Here is an 11,248-nt window from a genome sequence, read left to right as displayed (position 1 = left end):
GCATCCATGCGTTTGGTCTTGCACGCGTTAATGACATTGTTACCTGCAGTGCACTTAGAACAGCCCCTTGGTAAGCCCTCAGTAAATCTCAGCGCTTCAGATTTCATTCGTCCATGTCCAAAGCCTTGGGCCTGAGGGTCTGAGCCTGGAGTGGGCGAGGCCGGACAGGAATGTCTTCAGAGGCATCCGTATCCCTGCCCCCTCCTGGCTGCTGGGAGTGAAGAAAGCACATCAGCGCCCGGCAAAAAGGGACTCACCTAATCTACCTTTCTGTCCCTGCGGGGCAAAGGAATCTCTGAGCCAAAGGACAGTCTTGTCCCTGAGATCGCATTGTTGAATGAATGAATGAAATTGTTTAGGGTCTCTTCAAAGACATGGGTCTTCAAAGCCCAAAAAACAACTCAAGGGTTTCTAGAACAAGGGCTCCTAGAGTAGACATCTCTGGGGGAAAAAAAAATAACAAACTCCCTTCCTCGGAAGAGACCCTCAAACTGAGATCCAGGAGCCTCTTTCCAGCAGGTTAGGCTCCAGAGGAGTGGTAGTGGGTGCAATCCATACCTAGTGGGCAGGGGGTTGCCCAGCCCCGGGGAGCAAGGGCAGAGGGAAGAGGAAAGTCATGGTTTTCAATGAACAACATAAAGCAGGCCATGCTAGGTCCTGGGGAAAAGAGATATCAGTAGTACTCTGACTGCTTCAGCAGTCTCTACAGCAGTACAAACAGTATGACCCCATGCAGCAAAAATACATCCTTACAGGTACAATGCATAGAGATGATGCTAAAAGAAAATGACAGCCAAATGTCTACAGTCATTATTTCCAGCTTGTGGAAGTGTGTGTGTGTGTGTGTGTGTGTGTGTGTGTTATTGCCTGGTAGTTTTTAATTTTCTTATTTATATTTTCATTGTTTTTACAGTCATTATACAATGAAAATATACTATTTGTACAATCCAAACAAAGGCAACACGTTATTTTTTGGGTTTTTTTTGTTTGTTTTTGGTTACGGCAGGTCTTAGTTGTGGCTCACAGACTCCTTAGCTGTGGCAGGGAGGCTCCTCAGTTTCATCATGTGAACTCTTAGTTGCAGCATGCATGTGGGATCTAGTTCCCTGACCAGGGATCACACCCAGCCCCCTGCATTGGGAGCGCCGAGTCTTGTCCACTGGGCCACCAGGGAAGTCACCAACACACGTTCTTTTTAGAAAATAGGTACTGATGCAATCCCTGGGAACTTGGGCGATCCTCTCATTGTACCGAGATTTACTCATGGTAAAGATGGTATAAGTGAGTCCCAGGGGGACCCAACAGCAAGCTCAAGGTCGAAAGGCAAGTAAAGGGAAGATGCATGAGTGCAATCCAGGGTTTCTGCCACCCAACTGGGACCTGGGACCTAGGGCGGGGAGCTTCTACAGCTGGAGACAGGACTTGGTGCCAGAATCCACCGGATGTTTTTGAATTCAGGAGGATGCATACTGAAATTCCAGCTCCTTTGAGGAGGAAATGGAGGGATAAGCAGAGGGGAAGAGAAGGAGCATGTGTTGACTGGCTCAATTTTCAAAGCTCTGGCTTGTGCCATGTTCCCCACGGCCCTGCCAGTTAGGCAGTACCGCCCCCGTTTGTGAAATGAGGAACCTGGGGCCCAGAGAAGTGAAGCAATTTGCTCTAAGTCACACAGCTGATGTGGGACCACAGTAAGGGAGGCGCCTCTAGAACGTGGCTCTAACTTCCCCTTTGCTTGGGCCCAAGGAGAACCGCGATGGTGGATGGTGTCTGTTGATGTACTGTGGACAGAAAAAAATCCTTGGGCTGTGGGATTCCCAGAGTTATTGCAAATCAGGAGGGGGAATCAATCTCGGAGGCTGCTGGCCTCCTCTGGAGAAAGGATTCACCCTGGTGAAGCCTGCCTGCCACACTTCACCCAAATTGCTGGAATTTGAACTTGGTCCAAGTTTCATCCAAAAAGAGGGCCTGTCTCTTTAACCAGGGGTGGCTGCTGCCCAGATGTTACTCATGGTACGTGCTACACGTGTTGCACACAGTTAAAGGCACAGGATGCTGCTTTTCAGGGAAGATACAGAGAGGATAGCTGGACTGGAGGGCAGTGGTCTGGTGCCACGAGGGGCTTTTCTCCCTATCATCCTCTACTTTTTTCCATTTTTACCATTTCCTTTCTCCACCTGAGGAAGAGGAATGGCCTCAGTGGACAGCCACGTTCTATGCTGCCAACAGATTCTCAGCCTCCTCCCCCTTTACACCCATCAGCTAGTCCCACTGGTACCTACCTCCTTTAATAACAATAATAATAATAGAATTTCCAAGCTGTTCCCTTAAACGAAAAACGTAGTATGCAAGCATATATGATATGCAATAATTTCTGTGAAGGGAAAAATATAGATCTCTGTCTATATGTCTATATATCTGTAATGAATAGAATTTCTGGAAGAGCGTCCAAGGAACAGGAAGCAGTGGTTACATCTGGGAAGAGGAACTGACTAGCTGGGGCTCCAGGAAAGAGTAAGACTTAATGGCCACTTTTCATCCTTTTGTATATTTTCAATTTGGTGTCATGTACATGTGTTTCCTGTTTCCTAGTAAAAATAAACTAAATAATGAATGGTTATTTTAAGCCAGGCAGTATGCTAAATGTTTAACTTGTTTGTCCAACTTAAGTCTCAGAGCAATCCTAGTCTGTCTCATGGTCCCCATTTTATGGATGGAGAAACCGAGGCCCAAAGAAGTTAGTTGACTTGCTAGCAAGGGGCAAGGCCAAGATTCAAAACCCAGGCAGCCTCATGCCAGCATCCTTACTCTTGACCTCCTGGCTTTGTTGTGGCTATGTTGCTGACCCTGGTCAGATTCCCTCCCCCCTGGGGTGTCTGAGAGTGGTAAGGGCACCAACAATGAACATTCTCTTTAACGTAAGAATCTACTTCCAGGAATTGCTCCCCCAGAAACAGTCTTAAAGCAGACCAAGGTATATGTCTATTACACAGATGTTTGTAATAGCAAAAATAATTATGTGGGTTTACATTTACTATGAACTTACCCCATGTCATGCACCTTGCTTGCTTTGCCTGTATTAATTTATGTGTTCCTCAGAACCCTGAGAGGCTGGTTCTCTGGTCATCCCCATTTCACAGGTGGGGTCAAGCCTGGTTTAGTCCTTTGCTCTCAGCTTACTGTGCCTCCTAAGTATTCCTGCCTCCTGGAGGGGCTTGGATGGATCCTACCTCTCTAGTTGTAGGGTATGGATTCGTGCACATCCATAAACCTATTCTGTGGGGTTTGCAAAATCGTGGTGGGAATTAAGAATTTTGTGTGTATATTTCGATAATGATCTTAAAAAAAAAAAAGTAAGCATACTGTAGGATCACCTGGACAGCCACCTTCTCATAGGGTTCTGGCCCTAGAACTTGGCAAACACATCTGTGTCTGCTCACAGTCCACAAGAAGCCACCTCAAATGACCGTTTAATTTTCAACAACTGGGAAGCAGTGTCTGGCTTTGGAATGTCCTGAAACTAACGTAAAAACAGTCTCTCCATTGTCTGCCCCTGTACTCGGATTGAATTTTTTCCCCAGAAACAAAACACAATTTCTCTCTTGCATTGATGATTCACAATTTAAAAGCATTTTCAAAGCATGAGATTTTAGTTTTTTATGTTATTTAATAAGTTGAAACTCACAGTTGACACCAAGAAGGGGACTTGGTGTGGTAGAGAAATGGACAGTCCTGGGCCTGATTTGTGTCCCATATGCTGTACATACAGCCAGACAAGTCTGGAAGAGTTGTCAACAAAATATATCCTAGGAAATCTGGTTGACAGTGGTTACTTTCTTTGCTTTTTCTTTCTTTTTTTAGGGGTACTACTCTGTACCGTTCTAAGTTTTTTGTTGTTGTTGTTGTTTTGTTTTGTTTTTGTTTTTGTTTTGCAGTGAGGAACATTTTTACAGAAAAAAAGTTTTAAAATTATTTTTAAAAGACCTTAGGGCTGTTGAATCCATCAGTAGCACATGGGGCCCAACACGTGTTCGGTTTGGCTAGGGCGGTGGGGTTTTTTTGGTTTGGTTGGTTTTTCCCCCTGAGTTGGACGGTTCCAGTCCTCCGCAGACCCTTCTCCTCTTTCGGACTTCCCTTTGTAGAAGTGGAGAATCTGCAGTCCAGCGCCCAGCGGCGCCCGCCCCTTCCTCGCTTTGTCCCCGCCTCCTTCTCCCGGGCCCGCCCCTCTCCCCTCCCTCCGCCCTCCTCTTCCATTTGTCGCAAAAGAGTCGGCGGCGCTTGACGGCCGGCGTCGTTTGACGGCCGGAGGCAACCGAGAAGGAGGAGGAAGCAGCTGTGGCGGCTGCAACAGAGCCTGCGACGCGGGTCGGGGTGCGCGCTGCGGTCCGGGCCCGGGAGTGAGGCGCGGGCGGCCGGGCCGGTGGGCTGGGCGGCGGGCCCGGCGGCCGCCCCCGCGCCGCGCCCGCGCCTGGAGGCCCGATGTGGCTGCAGCAGCGGCTTAAGGGGCTGCCGGGACTGCTGTCGAGCAGCTGGGCCCGCCGCCTCCTCTGCCTGCTCTGCCTCCTGGTGCTGCTCCTGTGGTTCGCGGGCTCCGGGGCGCGGCGGGCGGCGGGCGGCCTGCAGCTGCTGCCCTGGCCCCGCGGCGAGCCGGGCGCCGCCGAGCCCTCTGCCTGTCTCGAGGCGGCCACCCGCGCCTGGCGCGGCCTGCGGGAGCGGGGCGAGGCTGCACCGCTGGGCCCTGGGGTGCCGGCCCTGGTGGCCAACGGCTTCCTGGCCCTGGACGTGGTCGCCAACCGGCTGTGGGTAACCCCTGGGGAGCGGGAGCCCGCCGTGGCGCCGGACTTCGTGCCCTTCGTGCAGCTGCGCCCGCTGAGCGCGCTCTCTGAAGCTGGAGAGTCGGTGCTGCTGCTGCGGGAAGGGCTGCTGCGGCGGGTGCGTTGCCTGCAGCTCGGGACCCCGGGTCCCGGCCCCGCGGCCGCCGGCCCCGGCCCCGCCTCGGCCTCTGGCCTCGTCACGGGACCCAGCCGAGACTGCGTGCTGTTGCAAGAGGACTTTCTGGCGCACCGGGGCCGACCGCACGTCTATCTGCAACGCATCCAGCTCAATAACCCCACGGAACGCGTGGCCGCGCTGCAGACTGTGGGGCCCACTGCAGGCCCAGTCCCCAAGGCCTTCACCAGCACCCTGGAGAAGGTCGGAGACCATCAATTCCTCCTCTACTCGGGCCGGTCCCCGCCTTTTCCCACGGGGCTGGTGCACCTGGTGGTGGTGGCCGCCAAGAAGTTAGTGAACCGTCTCCAGGTGGCTCCCAAGACGCAGCTGGACGAGACCGTGCTGTGGGTGGTGCACGTCTCCAGCCCTCTTAACCCCCAGGTGCTCAAAAGCAAAGCAGCCAAGGAGTTCAAGGTGCTCCAGGACTTGGCACGGAAGGAAATGCTGGAGCTCTTGGAGAAGCCTGCGGCCGAGCTGCTTCAGGACCACCAGCGCCTCTGGGCTCAGCTCTTCAGTCCAGGTGAGGCCTGGCGAGGGCTTGGTCCCCCCCGGTGAGCACGGCCCACCCTGGAGATGCCCCTGCAAAGTCTGCAGAGGTGACACTGAAGAGGGGGTGTTTCAAACTTGGGCTTGGTGTTTGATCTGGGGCTGATTCCCTTGCTCCACCAGTTAGTATCTGTGTGACCTTGAATGAGTCGCCTACTCTCTCTGGGCTTGTGTTCAGTAATAACAGTAGCACCTGCCTCAGAGGGCTTTTATGACATTCTCACGAAAGAGGAGCGTAAAGGCCAGGTCTTATTGCTATTTGTTCTTGTAGATGAAGCCTGATTTGAGCAAAGTGGTTTGGGGGGGGGTCATTTCTTTTTCTTCTGTGTTTTTTTTGTTTGTTTATTTGGTTGTACCGGGCCTTAGTTGTGGCAGGCAGGCTCCTTAGTTACGGCTCGTGGGCTCCTTAGTTGCAGCATGGATGTGGGACCTAGTTCCCTGACCGGGGATCGAACCTGGGTCCCCTGCATTGGGAGCGTGGAATCTTATCCACTGTGCCACCAGGGAAGTCCCTAGGGGTCAGTTCTTAAAGGATAAACCAGAGGCCTGGCCGATCCCCAGATTCTTCCCTCAGTCCCCCACAGTTCCAGCTGGTGACAGGCATGGACTTCTTGATATGACTCCTGCTGGGCTGAGCTGTGGCCTGGCTGTTGTGGCTGCAGCTCTTTCATGGGGAGGTAGTGGAATCTCTTCCACAGATGGGATGCTTCTGTCAGATGATAACTTCTTCCCGCCGTTGACTGTTAATGAAAAGGAAATCCTAGCCTAGAGGAAAGAGAGAGTGAGAGATTTTGGTTTCCAGGGTTCTAGTTGTCTAAATCCTTATATATAGTTGCTCAAAGAGTCTGTAACTTAGTCAAGTATTTATTGAATGCTTCTGCCGGAGACTGTTTCTCATGTGGGGGATATGGAAGAAATAGAACAAAGTTCCTGCTCTTACATTTCTTAAATTCTGGGTGGGCAGAAGACAGATATTAGAAAGTGAAAGTTTGGATTAAAAAAAGCTAGACAGGTTTTTAGGATAGAACGTTCTAAGGAGAAAAGATAAAAATACGTGCTTGAGGGTGACTGCCGTGATTGGAGGGTAGGGGTGTGTAGCTCTGTTGTCAGGGAGGCCTGTCTGAGGAGGAAACACGGAAGCTGAGGCCACAGAGCTGGAAGAAGCGCCATGTGGTGATCTTTTGGAGCCAGCAGGGCAGAGGCCCTGAGGCAGGCGGGCTTGGTTGAGTGGCCGTGTGGCTGGCAGGCAGTGAGCAAGGGGAGGGTGGCGGTGGCCAGATCATAAAGGGCCTTGTGGGCCGCCGTCAGGACAGTGGATTTTATTCTCCGTGGGATGGGGGGCTGGGTAGAGACACTATCTGGTGCCCGTTTTTAAAGGTCCCTGTGGCTGCTGTCTCAGAGTATAGACAGTATGGCAGGGAGGGGGAAGGAGAGCGTGGAAACCAGGTAGGAGGTTTGGCAGGAGCCCAGGTGAGAGGAGGGTGGCTGGGACCACAGTTGTGACTGTGGAGGCAGGGGTGGATAATTCTGATCCTTTTTGGAGCTGGAGCCACCGGGGCTTTCCGTGGACTGGCTGTGGGGAGTGAGAACTTGAGGGTGACTCCTGGACTTGCAGGGAGGGCTTCAGCAGGTGTCTGGAGATGACTTATGGGAGGATTAGCGTGGGGCTGGAAGAACTCAAACCTTGCCAGGTTGAAAATGCCTGTCCCACATCCAGGTAGAGACACCACACGGGCGGTTAGCTGTCTGGGTCTAGAGTTCATGCAGATCTGGGAGAGCCTGTGTTCAGATGTTTAAAGCTACAGGCCCGGTGAGACAGAAGCAGCCCACGACTGGCCAGGGCATTGATGACACTTCTGGAGTCGGGGGACTGGCCTTTTTACCTGGCACTGTAGGCTTGGCTAAGTCTGTGTTCTTCTGGGCTCTGGCAGGAGCCCCACTGGCAGGATTTTCGGTTTCAGGCCCACAGGGCTCAAGGTGGTCACGTGAAGAAACCAGGCAGGATGCTGTTCTCCTGTACTCAAGGGAGACTGGACAAAAACTTCATGTCGCTGCTGCTCTTGATCTTTGTGCGTTTCATAACCTCAGTCTCCTGGCCACACTGTTCCTCTTTTTTTTAAATTTATTTTTGGCTGCATTGAGTCTTTGTTGCTGTGCGCAGACTTTCTCTAGTTGCCGCGAGCAGGGGCTACTCTTTGTTGCAGTGGGCAGGCTTCTCTCTGCAGTGGCTTCTCTTGTTGCAGATCTCGGGCTCTAGGTTCACGGGCTTCGTTGCTCCTCGCCATGTGGGATCTTCCTGGACCAGGGCTCGAGTACGGGTCCCCTCCATTGGCAGGCGGATTCTTAACCACGGCGCCACCAGGGAAGCCCCGCATGGTGTCCCTCCTTAACATGCAGCCTCTGTGGCATTACAGGTGTGGAAATGAAAAAGATCACCGATGCGCACACTCCATCTGGCCTGACCGTGAACCTGACGCTGTACTACATGCTCTCCTGCTCCCCAGCCCCGCTGCTCAGCCCCGACCTGAGCCACAGGGAACGGGACCAGATGGAGTCGACACTCAACTATGAAGATCACTGCTTCAGCGGCCACGCCACCATGCACGCCGAGAACCTCTGGCCGGGCCGCCTGGCCTCCGTCCAGCAGATCCTGCAGCTCTGGGACCTCTGGAGGCTGACCCTGCAGAAGCGTGGCTGCAAGGGGTTGGTGCGGGCGGGCGCCCCTGGCATCCTGCAGGGCATGGTGCTCAGCTTCGGCGGCCTGCAGTTCACCGAGAACCACCTTCAGTTCCAGGCTGACCCCGACGTGCTGCACAACAGCTATGCCCTGCACGGCATCCGCTACAAGAATGACCACATCAACCTGGCCGTGCTCGCAGACACCGAGGGCAAGCCATACCTGCACGTGTCTGTGGAGTCCCACGGCCAGCTCGTCAAGATCTACGCCTGCGAAGCGGGCTGCCTGGACGAGCCTGTGGAGCTGACCTCGGCGCCCCAGGGTCACACCTTTTCGGTCATGGTGACGCAGCCCATCACACCGCTGCTCTACATCTCCACCGACCTCACGCACCTGCAGGACCTGCGGCACACACTGCACCTCAAGGCCATCCTGGCCCACGATGAGCACATGGCCCAGCAGGACCCCGGGCTGCCCTTCCTCTTCTGGTTCAGCGTGGCCTCCCTCATCACCCTCTTCCACCTCTTCCTCTTCAAGCTCATCTACAACGAGTACTGTGGGCCTGGTGCCAAGCCCCTCTTCAGGAGTAAGGTATAAAGCCGCTGTGTCTTCAGAGCCCGGTCCCCTGGCCTTGTGTTCTGTCCCGAGTCTAGGACGGGCTGAGGCTGGGGGAGTGGTGGGGTGGGTGTCCTTCTAAGCCAGCGTCCTCAGTTGTCAGCAGAGGGGAGCAAGTGTGTTTTGAGAGAACGTTAAAGAGTGCCTTCTCTGAGGAGGCCCTAGGAAGGGGCAGCTGTGGCATCCCGGCGTGCGGAGATGCGTCCGCTGGCCTCCCAGGCACGTGGGCCGTCCCCCCCATTACCATGCCCCCGAGTCTCAGCAGTTAAAAATAACTGCCACAACCCCCTCGATTGACCTGAAGCCTCTACCTAAACTGCTGGTGGGCCTCCCACTGCCACCCCTGAGAGCCTGTTTACCGTGTCCAGAGGTCAGTCCCTTGCTGTGGGCTGGCCTCTGGTGGTCGTCTCGTCAGCCAGGACGAGATCTTCCTCCTCCTGGTTCCTGAAACATCGTTGCCCCCAGGAAGCCGTGGTTTTGACCATGCTTGTGGGACTCTCATCTGGAACTTACCTTGGGGCTCGGGATTGCTGTCCCCGGGGAGGCTGCCCACCACCCAGTCTTCTGTGCTTTCCCACTGCAGGGCTTCCCGGGAGAGAGAGCTTCCGAGGGGCTGAGCTGGAGGGTACATTAAGCTCCAGCTCTGTGCTCCCAGTCTTTAAAGAGCCCGGACTGTGGGAGAAAGGGGCTCTGTGGCTTCTGGTTTGGTAAAGGAAGTAACACTTGACCTCAAGGAGTGGGAGAAGGGCCAGAGGCAGGTCTGAGCTCCTCGAGCGTGAAGAACACAGAGTCAGATCAAAGAGAAATGTACAGGCGGCCTTCCCAGGTGGCCGTCACAGGACAGGGGCTACATTTGCGTCACGTGGAACTGGCAGCCTCTGTTAAGCAGATGGCCGGGCCGCTTCTCCCTGCTGGGTGGTGGCTGCGCTGCTCTTAATCTGGCACATCCCCATCCAGCCGTGGTTCCCACCTGATCAGGGACAGGCCAAGCTGCCTTCTCAGGTCCTGCCCAGTGCCCTCCCGCCCTTCGAGCCAGGCCTGGCCAGAGCCGAGCCCGTGAACTTGCCACCCTCGCCTGAGGAGGCACCCAGGCCCCTGGGTCCACGGCAGCTCTAGCCCGTCTGTGGGCCAAGCACTGTCAGTGGGCTTGGAGCCTGGGTGGGGTGCCAGCGGGGTGTCCCCATCGCCTGCGTCCCCCGAGGTTGCTGTAGCTGTCCACCGGGGTTGGCGTGAGCAGTAACGACCTGTCTTGTTGATTCAACAGGAAGACCCCAGTGTCTGAGTGACATCAGTCCTGCTTTCAGTCGCCACTTGCACAAGACGCCCAGCACTGAAAGTCCTGCTGCTGTGAACAAGGGATCCTTTGAAAGCACCCAGCCTTTTGTGCCTTGTTGGGGGACACCAGTGACTCAGAAGTGCGTGTGGATATTCAGGAGTTTGCATCGGGGAGTGGGAGGGGAGGGGCCTGTGGACTTTTTGTAAGCTTTCGACTCAATAAAATGAACCCATATGGAAAATACTTGAACTCGCTCCTTCCACTCTCCCCCTTTCTTCTGTCCCAGGAAGTAGGCGCTCTTTTGAAAAGATTCTTGTCTAGGAAAAAAATGTGTTCTTTTCCTACTTTAATGTGTTCTTTCTTGAATGGATTTTTAATTTATTGTTGAGATTTTGCTGGATGGCTTTTGCATCCATTCTCGGTAGTGAATCTTGGCGGTGGTTTCCAGTGTGCGCCACCTCGGGGCGTGTGGAGGCCCACACGCCGCCTGCATGGAGAGGGTGGGTCTCCGTCACCCTCAAGTTTGCACATTGTGTCTTTCTTATCATGAGCCTATGGAGATCTGTGGTTTTGTACCTCTGGGCTTTAGGGGAGGTGTTTAACGTTCTTGATTGATGATTCTTGGGTTTTAAAATACCAAAGCTTTTTTTGTGTTCTGTTTTTAAATAAACCTCTTTCAAACTTCCATGACCGGTTTGCGTGTGGTTGAAACCTCTGGAGACATCGGACTGTCCTCAGTCACCAGACTTTTGGGTAGAGTCCGAAGCGCAAGGCCCTGCCATGGTGACAGCATCCTTCTCCCATGTCCTCTCCTCTTCAGAGGAGCCCACTCGGAGGAGGTGGAGGTGGCCCCCCGCACTGCCCACCTGGGGGCTTTGCTGCGTATCCTGGCCGCGTGGGCTGCTTGAGGAGCATCACCCTGGTCCCTTCCTACTGCGGTGCCTCTCTGCCCCCCCACCCTAAAGAGCCTGGAGTTGCCCAGGTTTTGCTGCCCATAGGAACGGGGGCAGGAAGAACCCTGAGCGGGCCTCCTGCAGGTTGTACTCGCAGCTAAGGCCCAAGTCCTTCGTTTGTGGGGAGAATGGAGCAAAGAGGTGCCAAGCTGAGCGGGGCGGTCCACCTCAGGGACCATCGCCCTCAGTGCC

At 54.2% G+C, this 11,248-nt stretch overlaps 1 protein-coding gene across 1 annotated transcript; it reads left to right on the top strand.

The window, feature by feature from the left end:
* The first annotated feature begins 4,303 nt into the window (after positions 1–4,303).
* KIAA2013 (KIAA2013 ortholog) lies at positions 4,304–10,788 on the top strand. Its single transcript, XM_057712061.1, has 3 exons — positions 4,304–5,509; positions 7,950–8,803; positions 10,092–10,788. The coding sequence occupies exons 1-3, from the start codon at positions 4,477–4,479 to the stop codon at positions 10,107–10,109; spliced, it is 1,905 nt and encodes a 634-aa protein (XP_057568044.1). The 5' UTR covers positions 4,304–4,476; the 3' UTR covers positions 10,110–10,788.
* The last annotated feature ends 460 nt before the right edge of the window (positions 10,789–11,248 follow it).

Source organism: Hippopotamus amphibius, chromosome 1, assembly GCF_030028045.1.
Source record: "Hippopotamus amphibius kiboko isolate mHipAmp2 chromosome 1, mHipAmp2.hap2, whole genome shotgun sequence".
NCBI lineage: Eukaryota > Metazoa > Chordata > Mammalia > Artiodactyla > Hippopotamidae > Hippopotamus > Hippopotamus amphibius.
The sequence above is the reverse complement of the archived record's forward strand: the minus strand, read 5'-3'. Positions and strand labels throughout refer to the sequence as shown.